The sequence below is a fragment of the Artemia franciscana genome, chromosome 6 (assembly GCF_032884065.1).
Source record: "Artemia franciscana chromosome 6, ASM3288406v1, whole genome shotgun sequence".
Classification (NCBI taxonomy): domain Eukaryota; kingdom Metazoa; phylum Arthropoda; class Branchiopoda; order Anostraca; family Artemiidae; genus Artemia; species Artemia franciscana.
In genome coordinates this window covers 3,528,991-3,556,965 of record NC_088868.1, presented here as the reverse complement: position 1 = coordinate 3,556,965, position 27,975 = coordinate 3,528,991, and the positions used below count along the sequence as shown (strand labels likewise).

Below are 27,975 nucleotides of genomic sequence, written 5' to 3'. Positions count from 1 at the left end.
AAGCATAAAATCTAACAAACGTCTTATTCTAGAAATATTTGACAATGGTGGGTAATTGAACCAGAAAAACACTACAATGTGAGAAGTTCCGACTTCGTAGATCCTAACTGTAAAACTGTAAATTCATGTTAAAACTTGATGTAACGCTCTAGGTATAAAATTTTTAAACTTTATGTTGGTAATACCTTAATTGAATTCCCTTTTTACAAACCCTGTCTCTCTATTTGTTCCGTACCGTTCCGTTCTTAGCATCTTTTAGGTACTGAATATAAAATACGCTTTAGAATTTTCTTGGGCTCGCAGCCGAACATCTACAACGGGTAATTAGAATAAATTTTCAAAAATAATCATTTTACAGATCCCGAGTAAGGTTCGCTACTTAATACCTTGAACACAATAATCTTTTTATAAGCATGTCTGTAAAAATGGAAGCCTGGTTGTATTTTTAGTTATAGGGGCCACAGGCCCATTTCGGTTCTACAATCATACAAACTTGAAATTTATCAATAACCTCGGCTGAAGCGCAGTGTAACTTGAAGTCAGGAGTGTAATTTAAAGTGCTGAGATTCACCTGAAATTTGGCAGCCCTGGAAATTCTAAACCAATAAATTATACAGTAAACGATAGTACCGTTTGACTCCACCCTGTTGACTCCAGAAGCTCACACTTGACTATATATAATTTTATATACAGTAATATATCTCTAGACACAAAAATTGAACAAGACCTAAGAGCTCATATGGCACTTGTGACGAGGCGAGAAGAGCTAAGAGCCAAGAGAACATATGGTATGAGCTCTAACAAAATTTTATGAATCAATAGATTGCTTTAAAAAGGAAAATAAGAGGCTTAATGCCGGTCAGGATTTAAAATAAGAGCTCTGAGTCACGATGTCCTTCTAAATATCAAAATTCATTCAGGTCCGATCACCCACTCGTAAGTTATAAATACCCAATTTTTTCTAATTTTTCCTCTCCCTTTACCCCCCCAGATGGTCGAATCTGGGAAAACGACTTGTCAAGTCAAATTGTGCAGCTCCCTGACACGCCTACCAATTTTCATCGTCCTAGCACGTCCAGAAGCACCAAACTCGCCAAATCACTGAACCCCTCCCCCTAACTCCCCCAAAGAGAGCAAATCTAGTACGATTCCGCGTACTCGTTCCAGTGCGCGTAACTCGTTACGCGCCATAACAAAGCTCAAGGGCAATCAATAGAATCATGAGGTATAGATCTGAATACGGATTATTTTCCCATGGACCATTATGCGTTGCATGTTCAAGAGTCGGTAAACCTGACAATCTATTTATATGCACAGACGATGGGACAGCAAAGAATGTTGTATATTCGCAAGTTTTACGTAGTTAAAAACATATATATATATATATATATATATATATATATATATATATATATATATATATATATATATATATATATATATATATATATATATATATATATATGACTTTATCAAAGTTAACGACATCTAATGACATTGAGCAAGGGGAGCGTTATTAAATTCCAAGCGGGGGTGGAGGGTTATCCATTCAAATCCAGTGACATAATGCGGGTTGGCTAGTTTTGTTGGATAGCCAATATAATTTGGCTATATAATTGGGATATAGTTGGATAGCCAATATAATTGAGGAACACAGCGGCTCATGCATTTTGCCAAGGGTTAGGTATCTGGTGAAATCTAATACATAATCTGTGGCGCAAGTCTCCTCGTAACCAAGCTAAGCAAATCAAGTTCTAATTTTCCTGTCCATGAGTTGGTGCGCTGGATTCGAGATCCCTTGTCTGAGAGGACGCGGGTTCGAATCCCAGTGTACCCAATTCTTCAGTTTGGGACGGGGGTCAGTGGCGTGACTCTGTAAGCTTAGCCAGAGTCGACCCAACTCTAAATGGGTACCTGGAGAAATCTGGGGAAGGTAAACAGGAAGGGTGTGCGAAAGCACAGGATGGCTGGCCCCCAACCCCCCATTGCACTTCCTGGCTGAAGGGCCTAGAAACGGAGATCAGCACCACCGGTACGGACTGTAAAGTCTAATGCCGTATCCTTTACCTTTACCTTTTTTTATTTATAATACATTATTCAGTTGAATAATTATTTATTGTCTTTGATCAATTTTTTTAATGTTTGCTTTTATTTTTAGATGGACGAATATATTCTTGGACCGGTGAACGGAGGATATGCGTGGGTCATCGTCTTCTGTTCGTTCATGTGTAATCTAATCGTTGATGGAACTTGCTATACTTTTGGCGTTTTCATAGGTGATTTTGTAAATGAATTTGCAGTTGGAAAAGGAGTCGTTGCTTGGGCTGGTTCTCTATTAGCTGGAGTCTACATGACTGTTGGTAAGAACCCATATTGCTGATTTCTGATTGATTTACTCTCTAAATGTTTCTTAATCAGGCTCGTACATAAAAAAAAATTATTTTAGGGGGGATACGGATTTGAAAATAGAAATGGGTGAATCATATAAGAACAATTCAAAATTATAAGGAAAGTTGAAAAATAATGTTTAGTAAGGAGGGTGAGGAAGTTACTTGCTTTTGTTACTCGCTTAATCGCTCAGTATTTTCTTCATTTATGCTCTGACAGTACTTTTTCTATGTGTTCTAAGACCTTAAAGGCTATACATGACGTTTAATAAAAGGAAAGATAAAAAAAGGAAATACAAGAGACTAAGGATGATTTTCAGCCAGTTGGAAACACGAATTGAAAAGAAAAAACGAAATGGGGAAAGAAAAGTCAAGGATCTCCGCCAAGCCCTTTTCAGTGCTCAAACGTACACAGAAAAAACTAGCCTTTTGAAGTGAATCCTAACATAGTCTATCGTTTTGCTTTGTTTTTTTTTTTCAGCTGGCTGAAAAAAAAAACGAAGCAAAACGTGGCTAATTTTTTTTTGAATACACTCTAAAACCTCGCTGGCTATAAATGACGTTTGATAAGAAATGACGAAAATACACAAAATAATTAAGAAAGTGAAGAGAACCAGGATGATTTTGAGCCAGTTGAAAAAATAATCTAAAAGACAGAAACAAATTTTTCGGCAAGGATTTCCGCAAAGCCTTACTCGGTGCTGAAACACACACACATACAGACACATACAAAAAAAAATATAGCTTTTTCAAGTGAAACCTAAAAAAAAACTTCCCTGTTTTTTCGCTTCTATTTTTAGCTGGCAGAAAATTACCCTGGTTCTCTTGGTTTTCTTCATTATCTTTTATGTTTTGTTCGTCTTTCATCAAACGTTTTTTTTGTTAATTTTTATTAATTCGTTATTTTTTTATTAATTTGTTACAATTGTTGCTTACTGCTACGACAAGTGTAATCAGCCAAATTATACAAAACTTGCTGCAAATCCAGGATATGCTAATTTTTATTTTATTTGTTCTAAATATATATTCATCGCATATAGTTGACGATTACGCTGCCCGTAGACAAATATGCCCGTAGCAGAATATGCGTAACTCTATTAATATTTTCTAATTAATCAGCTGAATATCAAGCAGGTTTTTAATTTATTAATTCAAAAACAGTTTTTTAATGAAAATAAAGAGCGTGGTCTTTACAATCGATTTTTGAGAAACTTTTCCAAACAAACTAGGTCTTGATATTTCCCTAAATTTTTAGAATTCTGAAAAACTCTCGCTTGTCAGTTTTTATTTAAACGTATTTTTAAACTTTTGATTACTTTGGGCCTTGGTTCGCTCTTTACTAGGTTGCCGCCATTGCTGCAACCATGATATTCAAATGCTCGTGGAAGGACTGGATAAGATTAGAGTTTAGCCCAGCTTTTGTATGTTTCTGTTCTGCTGGGGAAATTCACTAAAGAGCCCCTTGTCTTTGAGACGGTCAGTCGACGCTGAGGATTGCAAAATGATTTTAAGGTAGGCATGGTTGCCGTCAATCAGGTGTGATTCAGGGTTAAGTAGGTTATGTCTGATGATTGTTTGCTGTTGAAAGGTGATTTTATAGACCAAGTGATTGATGGATTTTCTAGTGATGTCTGCAGGCTATGGTTAAACGTCAAAGCATATATGCAAACGAGAGGGGATAGTGGAGAATTCCCATTTTCTTACATTGTTCATAAGAACCCAGCCATAGGAAAATTGCAGAATATTGACTTTCAGATATGATTCCCTTGTTTTGATATCTTGTCTGGCTATTATTTTGTTTTCCCTGAAGCCATTTCTTTTTACCAGAAAAATGTTTTAGATAAATCATTAAAGATGTATAGCTATTTATAAACGAACATATAATGTATATGTATATATTTTTCCTGGAATTGGGAGTATTTTCTTCTTATTGGGATTTCATTTGAATAAATAGAGAAAAGTTCTAAAAGAGCTTCTAAAGTTTTCAAGGATTCTTTTAGTATTCTATTCGAAGTGTGCTACAGTCCCTATTGAAGAGCTAGGAAATTTGTCGAAACACCCTTCTTCGTCTTTGTTTTTCACTTTTATATATATATAAAAAAAAAAAAAAAAAAAAAAATGTCTGTCAGTTTAGGAATATAAAATTTTGGTTATTTTATCCTCTGGTAGTGTCGTTGCTGCCTGGAAGCAGTTGCAGCTTTTTAATTGATTTCCCACGTTTTTTTTATTGTGGAAATAGTTAGTTTATTTATAGGCTTAAGTTTTGAAAACATTTTCGTAGATAAATCAATATGAAGACTCCTTTTATCTCTGTATTGTACAAAGTCTGATTTTTTTATTTTAATTTTTAATTTTCAACGTATCCTTCGCCATTTACGGTTTGAATTGGCAGTTATATTCTTAATTAATTTCATTAATCTATTGACTAATCCTAGTAAGTTAATTTTTAATTAATTCTTAATTAACTAATTCTAAGTTTCATGTTGTTTATTCTTTCATTATATTGGGAGAATCTAGTTACAGTCTATAGGGAGATATAAAGAATTGACAAATTTAAGGGAATAAGTTTTCGGGGAAAGTTCTATCAATAGAAATAATGCAAAAGAAGGATTTGGGAATTTAACTAAATCCGGGGAAATTACTGAAATTAGGGCTGAACCTTAGAGCTTTTTTCTAAAGGTTTAAGAGTGAGAATAAGTAAAGTTGAAGAGGAGATTTTGGGTAACTAGAATATAAATCAAGTGATTAGATTCACTTAACCCAGGTAGTATTATTAATAAAGACACTGGGTAGAGTGAAGATGTTTAAAGTAGAATAGCCAAAGCCCTTTGTTTTTGTTTTTTTCACAGTTGATAAAAGTTTGTAACATTTTGAGGATAAATATGTGAACCAAGATTAGAATATCGGAAGCCACAGTGATGACAGGGGACAAATATGGAATTTTAAATTTTCTTTATATTGGGGAAAATCTTTTGTAGTTTATAGAGAAATAAAAATAATTTACAAATTTAAGGAAAGATTTTTTGGGGGAAAGTTATATTGATAGAAATAAAGCGAAAGAAAGATTTTGGGAAACTTTCTGAAGTTGGAAATATTATTAGGATTAGGGCTGAACCTTAGATGTCTTTTCTTGAAGGTAGGAGAATAGGAATAAGTAAAGTTGAAGAGGTTGTGCAGGGTAACGAGAAGATGGATCAAGTGAATAGCTTCATTTACTTAGGTAGTATTATTAGTACAGACCCTGGGCAGAGTGAAGATGTTTAAAGTAGAATAGCCAAGGCCCTTTGTTGTTTTGTTTTTTTACATTTGAAAAAAGTTGGGAAGATTTTGAGAATAAATGTGTGAACCAAGATTAGAATACTGGACGCAATAATGATGACATAAATATATGTTTCTGACGTGTCAAGCAAATATGTTTCTGAAGTGTTGGCGCTCCGAAAGATGGAGGAGGATTTGTTAGATGTTTTCCAGAGAGATTATTTACGGAATTCTTTGAACACCGGTCTGACTAACCGTATTTCTAATAGTAAGTTATACAAAAAATGTAGTTCAATCCCGCTTTCTAGGGCTATAATAAGAGAGAGGTTGATTTTGCAAGGAAATATTCTCTGGGTGTGGGATGACAAATTGCCAAAGCTTGTCCTTGTCGGCCAACCATCTACGGCTACACTAAAAGCAGGTCGTTCCCGAATGGGATGGCAGGATGTCAGAAGGAAAGATTTAAGGAAAATGGAACTTCTTGGGAGGGTGTAAATAGAAGCTTTGAATAGATTGGGATAGAGAAGAAGCATGAGTAGCTCTGTTCGTCTTAGGAGGCTTGGTGCTGCAGTGAGTTGTTAATAGTAGTAGTGATTATATGATGATTGCATGAGAGGATTTGAATAGATTGGGATGGAGAAGACGCTTGAGTAGCTGTGTTCGTCTCAGGAGGCTTGGTGCTGCAGTGAGTTGTTCGTAGTAGTAGTGATTGTATGATAATTGCATGAGAGGTTTTTAACAGATCGGGATGGAGAAGACGCTTGAGTAGCTGTGTTCGTCTCAGGAGGCTTGGTGCTGCAGTGAGTTGTTAATAGTAGTAGTGATTGCATGATAATTGCAAGGGAGGCTTTGAATAGATCGGGATGGAGAAGAAGCATGAGTAGCTTTGTTCGTCTTAGGAGGCTTGGTGCTGCAGTGAGTTGTTAATAGTAGTAGTGATTATATGATGATTGCATGAGAGGCTTTGAATAGATTGGGATGGAGAAGACGCTTGAGTAGCTGTGTTCGTCTCAGGAGGCTTGGTGCTGCAGTGAGTTGTTATAGTAGCAGTGATTGTATGATAATTGCAAGGGAGGCTTTGAATAGATCGGGATGGAGAAGACGCTTGAGTAGCTGTGTTCGTCTCAGGAGGCTTGGTGCTGCAGTGAGTTGTTAATAGTAGTAGTGATTGCATGATAATTGCAAGGGAGGCTTTGAATAGATCGGGATGGAGAAGACGCTTGAGTAGCTGTGTTCGTCTCAGGAGGCTTGGTGCTGCAGTGAGTTGTTAATAGTAGTAGTGATTGCATGATAATTGCAAGGGAGGCTTTGAATAGATCGGGATGGAGAAGACGCTTGAGTAGCTGTGTTCGTCTCAGGAGGCTTGGTGCTGCAGTGAGTTGTTAATAGTAGTAGTGATTGCATGATAATTGCAAGGGAGGCTTTGAATAGATCGGGATGGAGAAGACGCTTGAGTAGCTGTGTTCGTCTCAGGAGGCTTGGTGCTGCAGTGAGTTGTTAATAGTAGTAGTGATTGCATGATAATTGCATGAGAGGCTTTGAATAGATCGGGATGGAGAAGACGCTTGAGTAGCTGTGTTCGTCTCAGGAGGCTTGGTGCTGCAGTGAGTTGTTAGTAGTAGTAGTGATTGTATGATAATTGCATGAGAGGCTTTGAATAGATCGGGATGGAGAAGACGCTTGAGTAGCTGTGTTCGTCTCAGGAGGCTTGGTGCTGCAGTGAGTTGTTAATAGTAGTAGTGATTGCATGATAATTGCAAGGGAGGCTTTGAATAGATCGGGATGGAGAAGACGCTTGAGTAGCTGTGTTCGTCTCAGGAGGCTTGGTGCTGCAGTGAGTTGTTAATAGTAGTAGTGATTGCATGATAATTGCAAGGGAGGCTTTGAATAGATCGGGATGGAGAAGACGCTTGAGTAGCTGTGTTCGTCTCAGGAGGCTTGGTGCTGCAGTGAGTTGTTAATAGTAGTAGTGATTGCATGATAATTGCAAGGGAGGCTTTGAATAGATCGGGATGGAGAAGACGCTTGAGTAGCTGTGTTCGTCTCAGGAGGCTTGGTGCTGCAGTGAGTTGTTAATAGTAGTAGTGATTGTATGATAATTGCATGAGAGGCTTTGAATAGATCGGGATGGAGAAGACGCTTGAGTAGCTGTGTTCGTCTCAGGAGGCTTGGTGCTGCAGTGAGTTGTTAATAGTAGTAGTGATTGTATGATAATTGCATGAGAGGCTTTGAATAGATCGGGATGGAGAAGAAGCATGAGTAGCTGTGTTCGTCTCAGGAGGCTTGGTGCTGCAGTGAGTTGTTAATAGTAGTAGTGATTGCATGATAATTGCATGAGAGGCTTTGAATAGATCGGGATGGAGAAGACGCTTGAGTAGCTGTGTTCGTCTCAGGAGGCTTGGTGCTGCAGTGAGTTGTTAGTAGTAGTAGTGATTGTATGATAATTGCATGAGAGGCTTTGAATAGATCGGGATGGAGAAGACGCTTGAGTAGCTGTGTTCGTCTCAGGAGGCTTGGTGCTGCAGTGAGTTGTTAATAGTAGTAGTGATTGCATGATAATTGCATGAGAGGCTTTGAATAGATCGGGATGGAGAAGAAGCATGAGTAGCTGTGTTCGTCTCAGGAGGCTTGGTGCTGCAGTGAGTTGTTAGTAGTAGTAGTGATTGTATGATAATTGCATGAGAGGCTTTGAATAGATCGGGATGGAGAAGAAGCATGAGTAGCTGTGTTCGTCTCAGGAGGCTTGGTGCTGCAGTGAGTTGTTAGTAGTAGTAGTGATTGTATGATAATTGCATGAGAGGCTTTGAATAGATCGGGATGGAGAAGAAGCATGAGTAGCTGTGTTCGTCTCAGGAGGCTTGGTGCTGCAGTGAGTTGTTAGTGGTAGTAGTGGTTATATGATGATTGCATTTACGTTTACAATAACTTGGTTAAAGATTTGCGTTGATTTATGATGATCGATATTGATTTCTTTCACCTGTGGGTCTCCTTTTTGTTCTTCATGTTGTGGCCCTTGTTTATTTTTGTCTATCACTTTTTTCTTCTTTCTTTAGGCTTAAAATTTAAGCTGTCAACGGCTTTAAACTATTTAGTAAAATCTCACGAAACCTGGTTAGTAGGCTATATTGTTGAGGCCAAGGGTCTCTTTAACCGTTATTGAATTCTGACTTTTATTGTTTTTTTGTCAGCTTCGATAAACGCACCTTTTCTTCTTCTTTTCTGCATTGCTATTGTCATAAATACTTTTACTTTTATTTATGTTTCTTTTTCCAGTTTTACTAGTTTTCGTGTTTTTCTTGTTGTTTATTATTTCTTGTTGTTAATTAGTTATTGCTTAGGACTTTTGAACAAAAATCCATCTTAGGCATTACATTTTTGTGTTTTTTCCCCCTTAAATTGATGTATACGCTCAAAAATAAAATATTGGGGAAAAGAATATAAAAGAAGGGAAAGATTTTGTATTTTGTTGAGGAACGTGAAGAATCGGTAGATTTGAGGATGGGATTTTTTGAAGAGGAAGTCTTATTGATGAATCCAATTAGACAAGAATAATGAGAAAGCAGGATTCTGTTGAAATTCTACAAGCTGGTGAAATTCCTGAGATTAGTCCTATTTCTACTTACCTTCTAGTATAAATTGTGTTTTCAGTATTTATATTATTAATTTTGTTTTTATTATTGTGTTTATTACTATTAGTTAGTTGTATTATATTATATTTAATAATATTATTATTATTTATTGTCATTATTATTATTATGCTCGTATTATTTATTCATGTTTATTGCTATTAATAAACTTCACAATTACAAATTTTACTTCATTTAGTTTACAATAGTTAAATGCTCAATGATGTAAAATTAAGGTTTTCTTTTTGTTTTCTTTTAAGGTCCGTTCGTTGGTGCACTGTCGGACGTTATTGGTTGTAGGCTGACTTTGATAATTGGAGCTATTATTGGATGTTTATCATTTGTTTTGGCGTCCCAGGCAACAAACATCTATGTACTCTTTTTAACCTATGGTGTTATGGGAGGTAAGTAAGGTGTTTGATAACTTCTAGCATGTTTGAAAAGAATTGCATTTAATCTAAAATCAAACCTTTCGTGTATAGGAATGATTTTAGTATTATAAAATTATTATTTTTTTATTAAATTATTAAATTTTAGAAGGTGGCAATAAAAAATTACAGAATACTTTTTTTAACCTACGGTACAATGGGAGCTAAGTTAGCTGTTAGCCAATTTCTAGCATGTTCAAAGAAATGGTGAATTTAAAATTAAAAAAGCTTTCATTTATAGGACGGAAAAAAACTATTCTTAATATTTCCAAAGGGTGAAAAAGAAAAACAGAATTATTTGTCTTATTTTTGATGGTAAGAAGGATGAACTAAGTAAAAGTAAATTATGACCATTTGATATCTTAAAAATTATTTTGCGAGTTTCAGCGTCGAATGACTGTCTGTTAGACAAACGGCCCTTTAGCAAATTTTCTGAGCACCACAGGGAATTCCCAAAACAGTTTTGGTAAAGGTTGATAAGGGATATTGAATGTCACAACAGTTCGAAATGCTAACGACAGGCTAGTTTAAAGTAAAGAAAACTTATAATCTCTTACTCATTGTTAAAAAAAGTGTTGTCTATTCAATTTACATACAGCATAAATAGTATGTCAGGTTTTCTGGCAAGGTTTTCAGTTAAGGTGGGGTGCGCAACAGGAAACTCCCAAAACTGTTAATCTAAAGATACTTCCTTTGAGTGGATTTTTCACTTTTTCCAAACAGGTCTGGTAGAATATTTTTAGGAACTGAGCTTTCCTTAATTTGGAGAAGAAAATTCTACTCCTGTCAATTGAGAAACCAAAATTCGAACTTTGTAATAATTTCCAACCAGCTACGAAACAAAGAAACACAAGCAGGGTACTAGGAAAAAGAAACAAAAAACTTCAATCTGCACAAATATGACAACCATTAGCGGCAAAACATTTGGATTAGCGGGTGGGAACAACCCTGCGAAATAAAAAGCATTATCAGCTAAAACAGTATTTAATCTTTCGATGGACACAGAAATATCCGTAGCACCGTATTTACTAACAGAGGTGTGAAATCGATGCAAATAAAGTAGGTATTTCAGATACCGAAAATGCATCACTTGAATTGATTTTAATTGCTTTTTCTCGGGCAGAGGGTACATACCAGACATAAAACGGAGTGATCACAAAAAGTACTATAAGGACGTGCAAGCGCTCGACGTGAGTAACGACCACGATTAGAGACGATTTTCCCATGGCCTATTTGAATGCTTTGTTTCATGTCGACAAGAGCCTTTTCAGAGAGCCAAGAAGGCCTACTGCAAATATGGATCCCAAGCCCATTAATACATTAGCACATTGGATTGAAGAAGATCCACATGGCAGTGCTAAAACTGTAGATGGCGATTTTACATTAAATGCTAGGTAACCACATTTATCAACATTCAGACCTAATCCTATGCGTTCTACTAATCAACAAGAGATTGTCTGGGCAAGCAACATAGTATATATCAGTGTAGCCCAGAAAACAGGTAGATTCGATATTAGTCAACATATGATTAATGCACGTCTTGAATAAATATGGGGATAAATCTTCCCATTGGCGAACGCCTGACCTAACAGGGATATTTCAAAACTTACATAATGATGAAAGTTCACATCATTAAGAAAATTACATGATTAGAAACTTAGAGAATGATGTTTGGTTTATTAGATCTCACTATCACTGGCACAAAACTGATGGAAGTAAATAAATTTTGTTTGATTGGAGTCAAGAGTTTTTCTGGAATGCAGGCGTCGGCTTTTAGTTTTCTGTCGTTTATTCGGATCTCTTATCCAAACTCTACAAGTTGTGGCATATCACCCTATCATTTCTAATCAGTTGGCACAGACCCAAAAAAATGTTGCGATGGACGAGAGAGGGTAATTCTTTAAGGTATCGCATCGTTTTAGCCTCCTTTTGTATATCATATATTTCGTTATTTCTTTTCTTATTCTTTGTGTTTTCCTTTTTTCTAATTCTTAGAATTCTACCATTTTGTTTTTAAATCTTTGCATTCAAAAGAACATGAGGTGAATTCAAACTGCTAAATTTTCTAAGGGCTATCCAGATTTTATTCTTAATTCTGGTGGGTAAGATTTTAAACTTTAATTATCAACTTTGTGGCGTTTTATTTTTCATTTTTACTATTCCTCCTAGTTGGGATTTTCTAATAATAAGGAAAAAATATTTTCTTCCTTCGTATGTCCATAAATTGATTGAGAAAGAGAGAGGGAAAATATCTCCAAATCTACGCTCTGGTAGAAGGGGAGGTCACCCCTCCCCTAAGAGCAGCCCAAAGGACCCCCCAGGAAAAAAACCTTAGCATACATAATTGGAAATGTTGTTAACTCCCAAGCAGTCAATTACCACAATCCTAAACAGCAGTTAACGTATGCCAACCGAATATACAACAGAAGCTTCAGTATGTTTCCGATACTCATAGGGGAATTTTCATTATATATTATTTTTTATTATTATTTGTTGTATGTCTGAAGCCACGCCAAAGTTTCTTATTTTGCAAGTTGCATATAACCTGGTTTCATAAAGAAGACGATTTTAAATTTCCTTACAGGATATCCTGTTCTTGTCTCATGGCTGTGGGATCAAGTTGAAATATACTATAAAGGTTTTTGAAGGGGTTAAGGAAACTTAGAATTTTGTGCTTGGGGAAAGGGGGCAACATGTTTTTGTATCCGGTCCTCAGTGATGGCAACGATTTATTCTAAAACTATTGCCTTAAACGTTCTCTTCTAATTTTGCTACAATTACCGTGTAATCACCTTGATAGATTTATGTTTCTATTGTAGGGATAAAAAGATAAAGATAAGGTAACAGGCTATAAAAAAAGAACCGTATGATTTCAAATTTTTCAGTTTGAATTTGATATATTTAAAAAATAGATATACTTGTAGACTAATTTTAACTAGTTCAATAATATTTTCTCAAACTATAGATTTTTTTCAGAGAAGAGATAAAAATATATTGATTTTTTTTGAAGATGAATGATTTCAAAATTTGTATATACAGATTTTATATTTTGGAAACAAATTAATTTAAATCAACAAAAAAGACGTTTTCTTATGGACATGGGACGCAAATATAAAAAAAAATGCTTCCTTATATTTTGATCGTTCACTCTACGCCCGTCGTAATAAGCTAGACTCATTATTTTTTGGATCTGTTTTTAAGTATATTTTCTGTTTTCAGGAATTGGACTTGGCTTGATTTACTTGCCTTCCCTGATGCTAGTCAATTTTTATTTTGAGAAAAAACGTGCCATGGCCACTGGCATTGCCGTATGTGGCTCAGGCTTTGGAACTTTTTTGTGTGCCCCTTTCGCCGCTTGGCTCCAAGATTCTTATGGTTGGCGTGGAGCTCATTTGATTATCGGTGGCCTTGTACTCAATTGTTGTGTAAGTATGGAAGTAATAGTACTGAACAAATACTTAAAACACTATATCGAGACTACTGCCGTAATAAAGACGACCACTCGTGCGACAGCTTTGCCTTGAAATTGCCAGTCGGTTTTCGAATGGCCTGACATGGTTCTCTTGCTTTGTAAAGAAAGCTATTTTGTGAATTCGCGGCCATAGGTATTTTTTTAGCATTAAGTTGAATGTTTGGAGATAGATTTTAGGTTGGAGATAGAGGAAGTAGCTATGCGTTGCAACCGATTATAGAAGAAACTAATTATTTGACTGTTACCTCTCAATCGCAGCTAAAAGATGTTGTTCTCGAAGTACAAAAGCCAAATGATGATGAAGAGGATGGCGCAACTGCCAGGTTTATGACATCCTCTTTAAAAATTTACTAAAAAAGTTAAACTAAATTGTTTGTTAACAATGTAATTAAATTACTGTCGCGAAGCATGAACATTTGTTTTCCTAATCTGAAATGGATAAGGAATGAAATAAACTAATTCAATCTCGACATAGTATTGTGAATGATAATCCAGAAAATCAGTAAATATGTACTTATTATGGTGAAAGGCCAAAATATGATGAACGTCAATATTCGCTGGTTAAGAGTCCGAAATAAGGACATTTAACAAATATTCCGGACATACACCAGGTGACTTGGTGTCTGTTGACATTCACCATGCACTAATGGTGAATGTCGAGCAATTCCGACATTTATAATATTTCGTGACCTAACCTGTCACCATCAAACCTTGAGCTTAAACTAACCTGTCACCATCAAACCTTGAGTATTACATAGCCTGTTACCATCAAAACTTGAAACTAAACCAAACCTTTCACCATCAAACCTTGAGCATAACCTAACCTGTCACCATCAAACCTTGAGCATAACCTAACATTTCACCATCTAACCTTGAGTGTAACCTAACCTGTCACAACCAAACCTTGAGCATAACCTAACCTGTCACCATCAAACGTTGAGTATAACCTAACCTTTCACCATCAAACCTTGAGTATGACCTAACCTATCACCATCAAACCTTGACGCATAATGGAACATTTCACCATCAAACCTTGAGCATAAACAAACCTGTCACGATCAAATCTTGAGCATAAGCTAACCTTTCACCATCAAACCTTGAGTATGACCTAACCTATCACCATCAAACCTTGACGCATAACGGAACATTTCACCATCAAACAGTGAGCATTAACAAACCTGTCACCATCAAACCTTGCATAAGATTGACAAAGCTGACTGGTCCTAGTCGCTTGGTGTACGTCCGAAATATTTGTTAAATATCCTTATTTCGGACTTTCACCGGTGAATGTCAACATTCGCCAAATTTTGGTCTTTCAGGGTAACATAATTATAATTTTTTACTTCTTCGCGTTTTTTTTTAGTCTCATTGTTTTAATTACGATTTTTGACATTTCAAACAATGACGTTAGTATTTGTGAAGAACGGGTAGAGTTTGAAATGCCTTATAGTAAATTATGCACCTTTATATTTTGCCTTGTTCGATTAACGAAGCTTGATCCCTTGCAACGATGAGAAATCTCAGTCATCCTGGAGAAATTTGTAACCTCTCGACTGACAAGTATGGCTTATAGCGCGCAAAGAGTTTTTGGCGAGTAAATATTATAATATACCGTTGTTATACATGTGCAAGCTTTATCCACCGAATTGCCAAACACTTATTTAGAAAACATTTTGAGCTGTTCAGACAAAATGGGGTAGGGGTAGTGTTTTGGGTGTTAAGAGGTTTGGGGGGGGGGGGTAGGATATGTTCTGCCTAGATTTTTTGACCACTTTGATTTAGAAAAATACCTTTTTGTTTGGTATTTTCATTGAAATGCCTTTTTTGAGTATTTTTTTGGAGATATTGAAAAAATGACACATAAGCTCCACCTAGATTCTGAAAAAAATACCTTTGGCTCCCCTCTAAGCTTTTCGAATTGACACCTCTGATTGTCACCGTTTGCTCTTTTGCCCCCCCCCCCTTGAATCTTGGAATCACATTGTTTGGGGGGGGGATAATTACACTAAAAATTCATTTTTGGGCATTTTCTTGTCGAAAAAATGATAGGTTCCCCCCCCCTATTGATTTTAGAGAATTACATTTGCCCCATCTCCTTTGTAAATTATCGTGCATTGATGCCACTAATCGTTGCTGTTTACTCTTGAGTTCTCCAATAGGTAGTAGGAATTTCAAAACAATGAAAATTTTCAAAATAATTCACATCTCCTGAAGGATTTGATTATTTTTGAGCTCCAGGTCCACTTTGGATATTTTATTCTTTCGCCGTTTGTTGGAGAACTTAAAAATATTGGATTTTCTTTAGTAGTGAATATGAACCAAAATTATGGGACTCTGTTTTACTCATTATTGTCAGCTTCTAGCAGAGACTTACACTTTTAACAGAAAATTGGTTTTGGGACTTAAAAATTTCAAAGCTGAGAAAAGGAAACTGATAAAAAGGATGTAAGGGCTGCTAATGACGTGCAAGAATTCTGCTTATTGTAAGCAGAGAGTCGCTAAGGAAAGTATTTATTTATGCTCTCTGTAAATAACTAAGCAATTCAAGCCTCACATTAAATTTTTCAAGATATACTGGAAGCTTGAGAAAAATTTTAAACAATAGAAATTCTATAAAAAAAATGGACTTGGAATGACCTCATTCAAGGTCCTAAGACCCAAGCATCACCGAAGCGAAGCGAGTGCCATTCATGTGTGCTGACGACCAGAGCTGCCGAGTGCAACGAATATAGTGAGTGAAAGGGCGCTACAAAAAATTCTTTGATATACATCAATTTAAGACTAAAAGAAAAGTTTCTGACTTGTAAGGGGTCATGTGACACCTATAATTATTTCATAGATTTTAATATAGGGCGAGTTGTTCTTTTTGGCGATGTATCTAAACTAATCTCGGTTGTTTTTTTTAGGGGGGAGGGATGGGGGCATTTGGTGCCTCATAAAAAAAACTAATAAAAATCAGCATAAAAGAAACTCTGCGGAAATTACGATAAGTACTGATGTCATCATGACCAGTTTTTGCTACCTACTGGCTTCCTAATAAAGACAATTAATTGAAGAACATTATACTTAAAATACAATTAAAGATAGAATCGAAAAAGCAGATATTCATAATTAAAGCAGACTAATGAAGCAGAAAAGTTCAAATATTTAGAAAAACTTAATGCTTTCCCGGCAAAGAGAAGAGTTCAATGGTTGGGAGAAAACCCCGCACTTTTTTTTCATCTATATTATTATAGTGTTTGAAAAGCATTTATATTCCTGTAATTTAACTGTATATATATTTTTTTTCCTTTCATTGTATTTGATTTATTATTTATTTACTAAAATATTATTTTAGTGAAACAAAAGTTGTTAATGAACCTGATTCATTGAAGAAAGATCCAATTGGGAATGGAATTGAAATTGTGAAGAAAAACAGCGAAAATAGAGTCACCACAAATGGCACTCAGCCGCCCAATGGACTACCCAGAAATATGACCCAGCCAGTTGTTGCTATCCAAAGGGATTCCATTAGACAGAACGATTCAATGCCCATTATTGAGAATAAATTCCTTGCTCCAGCAAGGTCCATCTCTCGTGCCAGTTTTTCAAGGACTCGTCAACAGGTAAGCGAAATTAACTATAAAGGTATCTACGTTTTTAAATACCCGCTATCCAACGGGTACCCGTTATTTTTCTAAACGGTACCTGTTATTCAGTATGCCCCATAGTAGTACAAGTTCTCCTTTTCTCATTTATTTCTTTAGTATATTCTTTTACTTCCCTAATAATATGCGTGTCTTCTTTCACAGCTTGTGGTAGCGTTAGCAGACAATATGAGGCTCGACTGACTGAGGATTTCTAGCGTCTCTAACTTTCATAAAGTTTGTACGATGTATAATTTTTCTTTTTACACATAACAGAGTTTGGAGGATAAATGATCACATGACTAGGACAAAACTTGAACTAATTACACAGATGGAAACTTGTCATTAAAATTCACTTAAACTCCAAAGGACGTGACTTTCAAATGTCAGTAAAGACCTTGGTTTTTTAGGAAATGGATACCCGGACGTTGAGAGAAACTGACTTAATTTCCGTCTCTATAATCTAACACGGAAGCAGGTTAGGCAATGACTATCTTTTAAAATAAAGTATAATAATCATAGTTTAAACAATGTCGATAAATGAAATATATCTGTATTTTTATATATCCGTTCAAATACCCGTTATTTTTATCAACAGGTACCCGGTATTCACTAGATTCCATTAAAGGAATGATTCACTGCTAAGAAAATTGAGCTCTATTTGTATGTTCAAATACCCATTAAGTAACGGGTATCTTAACTGGTACACGTTATTATCTTAAAGGACACCCGTTATTATCTGAACGGGCACCCTTTATTCACTAAATTCTCGTAGGAAGAACGACATTTGAAAATAATTATCGTTATCATCTATAATTGAAAAAAAAATCCTCAAATTAAGAAAAAATTCAAAATTGAAAAATCCTCAAAAAATAATTGAAAAAAATATATATTTTTATAATTGAATATATAAAAACATAATTATTCAATTATTATTGCATAATTGAAAAAAGCTCCAAGAAGATAGTTCTGGCAGCTTCTAAAGGACTTGTCAACAGGTAAGCGAAAACGAGTATCAAGATTTTAGAATATCCGTTAAGCAATGGGTAAATGATTCGACGATTAAACGATGATTCGACTATTTCTACATTGTACAATCAGGGTCGGTTAGCAATTAATTTTAATTTGAAATCCTTTATTAAGTTTCTTGGAAACCTATTTCGAATTTTGCCCAAAGCAATGTTTGTATGAAAAAAGCCATATAGAAGCAATACTCTCCGCTGTTTTGATAGTGTGTTTAACTCTAGAATCTAATACTAGAAACTACAACTCCTTTTGACTTGTACCTCTAGAAGAGGTCTAATTCCTCTCTAGAATAGCTCTAGCATAATATGCGAAGAAAAAAAATTCCAAGAACGAAAGAAATCTAATTGGCAATCCATTACCGAACAAGAGGATTAAGGGTTTTTTCGCAGATCCATGAATCGTCCAGGGTTGCTAAATGTTGTAAATTAGTATTTTGTTTCTTTTTGCCTTAGCCTCTTGGGACTATTTAGCTTCATTGAACGTACGACAATTGACAAGATGAAATGTAAAAATATATACTTTTCTGTCTTAGAGGATTTACCAAAAAGAGTAAAATACCAACATAAAATAATTAAAAAGAAAATACTGTCTCTAAATTTGTTAGAAAGTGAAAAAAATTTCATTTCCTGTTCCCCAGAAAGCTAAAATTTGTGAAGATATTGAATAGTCATGTCATATTTTGTAACTAACCAAGGACTGCACTGTCTATCGTGATCACTATGTGCTTTCATGTTTAGTTTTAAGTTTTACTTTATCCAGGTTATACTTTATATATTTTTTGCATATGTTTTTACTCTACTTTATATTTCTTTACTTTATATATTTTTTTGCTTTACGTATTTTACCTTATAATCTTTATATTTTTCACTTTATCCAGGTTATAAAAGACCTGGTAAATAATTTCCTAGCAAGTAAAAATAAGTAGATATAAATTTGAAATTATCAACCAGATTAAAGTAATGAAAACTTTGAGACCCATGGCTAATTAGAGTAAAGCCAAGACATAAAGTTTCTGTTAGAAGTAAAGCTGGCATAAAAATGCTTTTTTGAAAATTATTCTAAAGCTTGTATAAAAATGATTCTTTTTACTTCTTGATGATCATGTCTATCATCCATCCTAGGGCAGAATTAAGGTAGATAGGCTTATGTTAACAGTAATTAAACTGGTTTATTAGTTCTTTTAGACATTTGAAGGCGATTGGAGATCTAAAAACTGTTCAAAAAATGTATGACCAACCAGGTCCACAAGGACATACAGGTAAAATTTAAGGTGGAATCCACAGGTTCTACTCTCAGGGCAACTGAAAATCTCAGTTGCCCTGAGAGTATTGTGGTTCTGCCATAGGGTGGACGTTAGTTCTACTTCAGCTCTGCTCTTGGATGGATTATAGACTATCTATCAACAAGTGAAATGACATCGTTTTTATACAATTCTGAAAAAGGGCTTATGCCAGCTTTGCCTCTCACTCAGACTATCTGTCTTGTTATTAATCCAATTAGCCATCACTGAAGTTTTTCATCACAGTTCACCAAGGTGATTGTAATTCAAAATCAAAATTTTTTGTTTATCAGCTCAACTTCTTTTCTGATTTCAACACTTGAAACTTTATATATAGTTTTGATCTTAATATAAATATTAGAAATATCATAAGAACTCACAATTAATATCCATATTGATAATCATGTGTTATGATGTGAATAGGTAATCTGAATGCACGCTTTTGTCTAGGTCTAGTATAGTTTCCTCTTCATGAGGTTTCTAAATGTGGTCAGGTTTCCCTATGGCCGAGGACAAAAATTCTCAATGTTGATAACTAAAAAAAAAAAAAAAACAATGGACCGGATCGTATTGTATAATATATTTATAAGGATTGATTGATTGTGCAGTATATGAATAAGACGTGACTAAAAATGAAGACATTATTTTGATTTTGGGTTTTCGTGGAAGTCCCAAACTGGTTGTTACTGTTAGAAAGATTTGCGCTGAATGGAAAACTATTTTTTTTTTGGAATCTTCTCACTGTGGATGTAATGCTGACCTTTGAGCATCAAAGTATATCTTAAGACGAAAACTCAACAAAATCTCTGCCTAAGCAGCGAAGCCACGCCGTCTGCGCGCGACTATTGCGTGCCACAAGCACTGTCCACCTTTTAGCCTTTGATCCCAGGATCGCTCTATTGAGGAAAATTTGACCTTCCAGAATAACAGTTAAAAAATTGCATAGCTACTTATCAGGCTGTCATGTCACCCTCTGGTCTGTCTTAAAAGCAGCAGTTAAACCTTGACTGGATGCAACCGCTGGTGCATCTCTGTACACGGTTTTTTTTTTGGGGGGGGGGATCTGCTTGTACTGTCGACCGTAATCTGTTGGCACTCAGGGTTTTTAGCTCATGAACTGGTACTCGGAAGTTTGAACTTTTAAGACTCTTTATTTTTGAAATTTTGCTTAAATTCTCCTGTCATCACCACCGAGGATTTCTGGTTTGCTATTGGCCCTGAAAATTTGGACTTCCATTTTTTTCTAACTATCTAGTGTTTCTTGAACATTGAAATTAAAAGTATTTTTCCTCTGAAATTTCTCATCAGCACTCATCCCTTCGCTTCCATAGCAACGCTAAGCCTTAGACCTGGCCAATGCTTTTGGCTGACCTCATCATACACGAGTGTTGGCCAGATATGACCTGAGCGATCCCGAGCAACTTCGGGTGATCATCGACAGCTAGAGTTTATTTTGTGACCAGCATGTCGAAATTGGAACGAGTAAATGAGCTTTAAAGTTTTTATAAACTGTTAGATTGTTGCACAGTCCACTTATAGCATAAGCTGTTTTTTCATATAGAATCTTTCATGCATTAAAATCCAATTATGTTTTTAACATCCGTTTTACAATCAAAGATTTATGGATGCGGGAATTTCACGGTAGCAAAAATGAAGCTCCGAAAAGAGTGGGGTGGAGGAGCAGTCTACGCTGTTGTTGTGACGTCGGGTGTCTGTGTGTTGCAAAAAGGTGTTTGTATTGTGAGCATATTACCTTGTCAATTATTTTTGTTTATTTCTTTAATATAATCAACTAATTAACTTTAATTAATTTATGAAATTTATTTAATTGTTTATTTATACGTTTTGTTTTCAGAGCGTTGGCGATAATCACAGTGAATACAGTTTTATGTTCACTGCAAGAGCAACACCCAGTATTGCGTAAGTCTCTATTTTATTAAGAGTATTTTGCTAATTAGGAGAGTTAAAGTTTTATTAAGAGAGAAAATTTAGAGAATTTGTTATGAAGAAAGGGAAACTAACAGCTAGTAGACGAAATATATTTCTATTGAAATGAACTACATTGGAGAGACAATAAGAAAAAATCATCCAGCATAGGAGATCGAAATGATTCGAATTTTATTTTATTTTATTTCTTTCTTCTTTTTTTTTGACACAGCTGATATACAACAAAACTTAAGGATTCTTAAATAGAATAAACATCTATGAATATTGTCTACATTCTATTGGTTGGTAAAAAAAATCAGTATTTTCTTTTTTTTTTCTTAAAAAAAAAATTACCATAAAGAACTAGGACATGTCGCTAGCCATGCCAGTGGCCCTTTTAATCGCAGTTCAGGCGCAAAAAAACTATTTAAATATGGCAAAAGTTAGTAAAATTGTAAAAAAAAGGAAGGACTTCAGTAAGACAAACGTTCTTTCTCAAAAAACTTACCACCTCCTCCTAGACAATTCCCGAAGGCCTTATGACCGTGTACATTTCAGTCTCTTGTTATGGGGATTTTCTTACTAACCTCACTTTCACCTCAGTTACTGGTATTTAAGGTTTTTTTTTTACTTATATAAGTAAAAAATTAGTAAAGATAAGTAAAAATAAGTAAAATAATTGCGCATGCGCCATTTCGCTTCTTTTCCTTGAAAAACAAAAATATATCAAAGTGACAGAACGAGTGAAATTATAAAAAAGGACACTTCGAAAAAAAGTTTTTTTTTAACTTTGCCCATTTCCCTTCCAGGAAATCCCTGAGATCCTATATCCATGGTATCAAAGCTGTACAATAAAGAACTAGGGTATGACGCTGGTCAGGCCAATGGCCAATTTAAGGATAGTTCTGGCGCAAAAAGGATTTTTTTTTTAAATCCTTTGAGGCGGGCCAATATTCTTTGGATTTCTTTTCCTTAATGAAGAAAGGTTCTTATGTTGTTAAACACAGGGATATGTTGTTGATTCTAAGCAAAACAACAAGAACTACCTTATTTAAGGTCAAAACCATTTTATTTTGTCTAGATATTGCATTTTATTGTAGTTTTTTTTTCATTGATGTTGCAAGATTAGCCTAAAAATTATCTAACACGAAACATTCGTGTCTTAAAAGTCTCTTGTGTTTCTCTTCGGGTTTTCTGAAGGAAATTCCTTTTGGTTTGATCAGAGCTTTAAGCTAAGGTCTAACAGAAGACGATTAATTTTGGGGACCGTAAATAACCAAATAACGTCATTATGTGAATTAGGTTTGGTATGGTTATGAACCCAAAATTTTCTGGTCTTCCTTGAAACTTTACCTATCAAACAAGGCCTGTATTTTACCAACCTGAAATTGGTTACCAGTTGCTAAGGCTGTATCCGGGGGGTCAAGCCCCCCCCCCTCCTAGATTTTTGTCCAGGTCGTAAAAACTAAACTAAGATCCATATAAAACATTTCAATGCGCTTTTTGGTTTTTTGTAGACCTAGGCCCGCGTTCAGCAACGTTCAATAATAACGTTCAGCTACGCAAAATTGCTTCCGTTTTTCTAAGGATAGAGTCTTACAGACGAATCAGATGAGGGCTCCACAAACTCAAGTATCTCATCACTATTTCGATATATACTCGACACATACTGCTTTCGTAACTCAATTTATTTTAAATTTGAAAATTCATAACTCATAGGCTATATTGGAAAAACATCATAGCCACTTTTTAGGGCTATAATGAGAGAAAGGGTGAGACGGATAGGACACTTTTTGCGGACGAAGGATGATAGATTGCCCAAGGTCATCCTTATTGGGCAACCGTCTATGGCTGAACGAAAAGTTTGTCGCTCCCGAAATAGGTGGGAGGATGCACAGCTTAGATGCCAATATACAGTCATGAAAACTCGTATCTTGCCCATGAGAAGCTTTTGGTACAGAGCTCTGAACTTGGCGCCTCCTCCAAGCCCGCGCTCCGACGCGTAGATCGTACTACAACACCATAGGCGAAAACGTAATTTTGTTTTGTTGCATTAATTTTGCAATCGGGGTGAATAGTTTTGTTGAATACGTGCCAGTTTGCTGTCTTCAGCCGCTAGCATTGCTACCGCGCACTGTGTCTCAAAAATAAATCCAGTTTTCATAACGTATTGGTATCTAAGCTGTGGGAGGATGTAAGAAAAGATTTAAGGAAAATAGTAACTTCCTGGAAGGGTTAAAGAGGGGGGCCTTGAAAAGTTTTGGATTGAGGAGGAGCGTGAGTAGCTGTGATGGCCTTAGGTGGATTGGTTCCGTAGTAAGTTGTTAGTAGTAGCAGTAGTAGTATAACGCATAGCTCAACATAGGCATTTTTCCTTCTTTTTTCGTTTTTTTTGCATTGCTAGAACTGTCATTATCCTTCTTCAGATTCGCAAAGTGGAAGACTATACAAAGATGGTTTATGCATACACATATGTCTGCTACATATGTTGAGGAACTTGTATTGAGCCTTAGGTTCGATTGTAGTTTATCCTCTATCAAAAATATCTCTAAAAATATTTTGTTTGATTCTTTTTTTTCTAGATCATCTGCGTCTTTAAGGAGTTTTACGCGTCCTTTGACCCGAAAAGATATATTTTATTCTGGTTCAATCAAAAATATCCCTGAATTTAATCAGTCACAAAATTTATCCCAATTCCGTCAAAGCATGATGTCAATTCCTCGCTCAACAAGGAGATTCACTGAGGTTATCGAAGAAGAGGCAATTGAGGAAGAACGTAAGCTATAGTTTTCTGAATTTTATTGTTTGGAGCAAGAGTGTATCTAGGAATTTTTGCAGAGGGGGGAGGGATTTACGAAAAAACACTATTCAGAATGTATTAAAAATTTTATATGTATTTTTGTTACTTTTTCACGAGTCACACATAAATTTCGGGTGAGGGGGATGGTGGTGTTCAAATCTGATAAACTTCCCCCCCCCTGGATACGGCTTTGGTCAGGGGTCCTACCTTTATTTAAAAAAGGATGTCATTCATAAATAAGCCTCTAATTTGCTGAAATGGTTAAGTTTATGAAACAGGCAGTTTGGAAAAGTGACAATAGTACATGATACACTGACCAATCCTTGCTAATTCTAGTTTTGTTAATTATTATGTTAATTCGTTAATAAATATTTTGTTTTCTTAATTCGTTTTGTTAATTCGAGAATAGTTTTGTTAATGAACGTTTTGTTAATTCGAGAATAAATATTCTGGTTTTGCTAATTAACCAATAAGACAAGAATAATAAACTAATTAGTAAAATAAAAATAAATAGCAAAATAAAAGATAAATAAGATAATAAAAATAAATGAAATAATAGTAGCAATTAAAATAAGAAGGAAAGAGAATAATAAATTTCTGCTTTTTAATTAGTAGGATTAAGACTGCAAATATTTTGGCGCTTCTTCCAACGGAAGCCTTTATCAACAAAAAAAAGAAAAAAAAACAAAACAAACTAATCAAAATTAAACAAAATAAAAATTGGGGAATAGGAAACACAATAAAAAACAAAATAACAGAAAAACTCACATCTTAAAACTTGTGCTCCCTCTACAATTTTGTTACATATCTACAGCAGTAATTTGCTTCAAAAGGTCAAGATACTTGTATAAATGAATCCATCAGTTTCAGGTCTATTCTATTAAAACGCCAGAATAATCATATTTCTTATACTTTTTTTTAATGTTCTAAACTTACTTAAAAATTAGGAAATTTGTATAGCTATTTTCGACCAATTCTCGAAATGGTGTTCTTTCTAAAAATACTAATTTCAAAAATGTAATTTGGTAGAAGAATAAAGCTAAATCTTGCTATCGACAAAAGCAGAATTTTCATTTTAGGACTAAATATTAAAATTGAAGGATTGATGAATAAAAATCATCGTAAGAAATTCCACGTGACAAAATAACCTACCAATAACAAAGACAAGGAATGCGAAATTTTACGGACAAATTTGGTTCAAATTCTTTATTTTAAAGGTTAAACTGAAGAATTTCTTTTATTATTATGTTAATGTCAGATTGATTAGAAATTTGTCGGCTTGACAATTCAGCCGAAAATTAATTAAGAATTAAGCTAAGATACAGTAATTTAATTATAGTAAAATAAAAGAAATTTAATTTTGAAATTAAATATTCACTAGTGAATTGAACTCTCTCCATATGTTTGAACTCTAGGTTTCGGCCTTTCTCTGATTCTTATCTTATTCTATGGTTTCAACAGGTCTATCACGTATAACATTGTGGGTAAAATTATATACGATAAAACAATTTGTCTTTGTACCTTTGTCCTAGCTTTGCACCTTGTTCTTTTAAACTAATCAGGACATTACTACGGACTCTACGCTGTCAAGATTTCAAGATTCAAGATTTTATTTAAACTTCTGTACAACACACACAATATATAAAAAAAAGGGTCAAGCTGGAGACACAAGGTCGATTGACAAAGACCCGGTATAACAATATAGCACACCTATTTGACAAAAAAAAGAAACAAAAACAAATGCATAAAATAAATATCAATAAATCCACGACTCGCCACTAGACGGGAACCCACCCACAAAACGACTGACACTCGGCAAATATAAATCCGAAAAACAAAACAAAACAGTGTGCAAGCGAGGGTGACCGATGACTGGCAACTTATTTGAAAAAAAAAAAATAATAGACAAAAAATAAAATGAGCCCACCTTATCAATATCAAACAAACAACTATTCACTTTAAGATTTTTTTTATTACTAATTCTTGAATTTATTTATAAGGATAGAATGAAGTTGCTTTTTAATATGTGGGAGAGATTTACTGCAGTCAATATATGGTAGATAAAAATGCCATGAACCCATGATCGAAAAATATGGCGAGAACCGTGATCTCTCAGTGGTTAATTTCAGGTGCTGCATTCTCCATTTATTACGGGTTTCATAAACATGGTCAGGTTCCTCATGGAAAAAATTTCTCGTACGAAAGTACGGAGGCAGTTCTGAGCGGTTATATTTTACCTTGAATAAAAAAGAATGAAGAGTGAATAATTCTGAAACAGGCAAAATATTAGTTAATAAATATATAGTTTCAGTTTTAGATTTATTTGGATAGGAAGAAGGTGACGGTAAATATCTTTGCAAAATTCGAAGAGCCCGGTTTTGAAGAGTCTGTAGCGGTTTTATATGATATTTGAAAGTTGCTAAATAAATTAGGGGACAATACGTAAGATGGGAATACACCAAGGCAAAATAAATGAGTCGTAGAACTTCATAGGGGAAAAAATGCTGAAGCCTCCTCATTACACCAACTCCTTGGGCGATTTTAACGCGTGATCTATTACAATGTTCTTTATAAGATAGATTTTCATCAATAGTTATACCAAGATACCGGAGTGAAGTTACCCTTTGAATTCGAATATCTGTAGCCTGATCAATTATTGTTGAAATTCCTTTTGCTTTGTGTCCAAGTCTACTATGAATGATGAATTTCGTTTTGGCGGCATTCAATGACAAAAGATTAGCTTTTAGCCATACAATCAGCTGGGAAAACACGATTTGCAGCTTCTCTTTGACATCATCTTCCGACTTCCCTGCAAGTGTTGATCCAGTATCATCGGCGAAAAGGACATTCAGGCTGTTGGTTTCTGTTGCTGATGGAAGGTCATTTATGTATATTAGGAAGAGCAGTGGTCCCAGAATTGAACCCTGAGGAACACCAATATTGGGCAATAAGCTTGGATCCGAAGCTGTTTTATTGATAGTTGTTACTTGGGATCGACCTGCTAGGTAAGATGCGATAAAATCGTGCGCTGGTCCTCGTATCCCGCCATGGCTTAATTTAAACAATAATATTTCGTGACAAATCGTGTCAAATGCCTTCTCAAGATCCAAAAAAATACTTGCAGGAATCATTTTTTTTATCAAGACATTCGTGAATAAATTGGACCATTGTCAGGATAGCGTCCTGCGTACTATGTCCCTTTCTAAACCCATACTGATTTTTTGAAAAATAATCATTCGAAGTAAGGAAATTATACACTCGATTATAAAACATCGCTCCATTAATTTAGAAAAGCCTGAAAGAATAGATATCGGTCTGTAATTCGTGTAATCGCTCCAGTCAGAGCTTTTATACAGTGGTATCACCTTTGCTTTCTTCAATGAATCCGGAAAAGTTCCTGATCTAAATGACAGATTTATCAAATGACACATTACTTTATTAATACTCGGTAAAACAACTTTCACAATGTTCGTAGACGATTCATCAATCCCCGGGGAATTCCCATTTTTCAAAAGCTTACCAATATTGGCAAGCTCTTTCTCTGTTACCGGTGTTAAAAACATAGATTTTACAGAAGGCTTTACAAGGTATGTACGATAATCACATTGACCATAGGGAAGGTTATGTTGGAGCTTGTTGGCTACCGAGTGTCCAATTGACGCGAAATGCAAATTCATGTAATTAGCTATTTCTAACTCCCTTTCAATTATATGACCATGAGCGTCCTTTATTTCTGATGGTTTAGAAGTTTTTGGTGATCGATTTAAGCATGAATTGATTAGCTCCCAAGTTTTCTTTGGTGACTTACTTACTTCTCTAAAAGAATCAAAATAAAATTTTGTTTTAGCATTACGTATTATTTTTGAAAGTAGATTTTTGTATTTTTTGAATGTTGTTTTATTTTCTTCGCTTGGGAATGATAACAATTTTTTAAAAGACAGTTTTTTTGTTTTATTGAGGTCAAAAGGGAGGGTGATATCCACGGTTGAATGGGTTGATTATATTTTCCTTTTCGTGTTTTTACTCTGGGGCATGACTCGTCAAAAGCAGCGTTAAATTTTTCGAAGAAATGAGCCATTGCAGAGTTTACGTCTTCAGTATCAAATACACGAGACCAATCGATAATATTCAATTGATCCTTTAAACA

The 27,975-nt window shown here is 35.1% G+C and overlaps 1 protein-coding gene across 5 annotated transcripts in view; it reads left to right on the top strand.

The window, feature by feature from the left end:
* LOC136027923 (monocarboxylate transporter 14-like) overlaps nt 1–27,133 on the top strand; it is a 35,378-nt gene extending 8,245 nt beyond the window's left edge. The window contains exons 2-6 of one of the 5 annotated variants that reach the window (XR_010617698.1): nt 2,159–2,360; nt 9,532–9,675; nt 12,919–13,124; nt 16,509–16,776; nt 23,611–23,969. Coding sequence is in view for 2 of the 5 variants with exons in the window: in XM_065705368.1 (XP_065561440.1) it covers nt 16,645–16,776; nt 20,958–21,022; nt 23,611–23,804; nt 26,569–26,756 (579 nt within the window). In the remaining 3 variants the exon portion in view is untranslated. Of the gene's footprint in view, nt 1–2,158; nt 2,361–9,531; nt 9,676–12,918; nt 13,125–13,327; nt 13,495–16,508; nt 16,790–20,957; nt 21,023–23,610; nt 23,970–26,568 lie in introns of those variants that run through there. The other 4 variants (XR_010617700.1, XR_010617699.1, XM_065705368.1 and 1 more) reach the window with 4 other exon arrangements.
* Nucleotides 27,134–27,975: the final 842 nt, after the last annotated feature.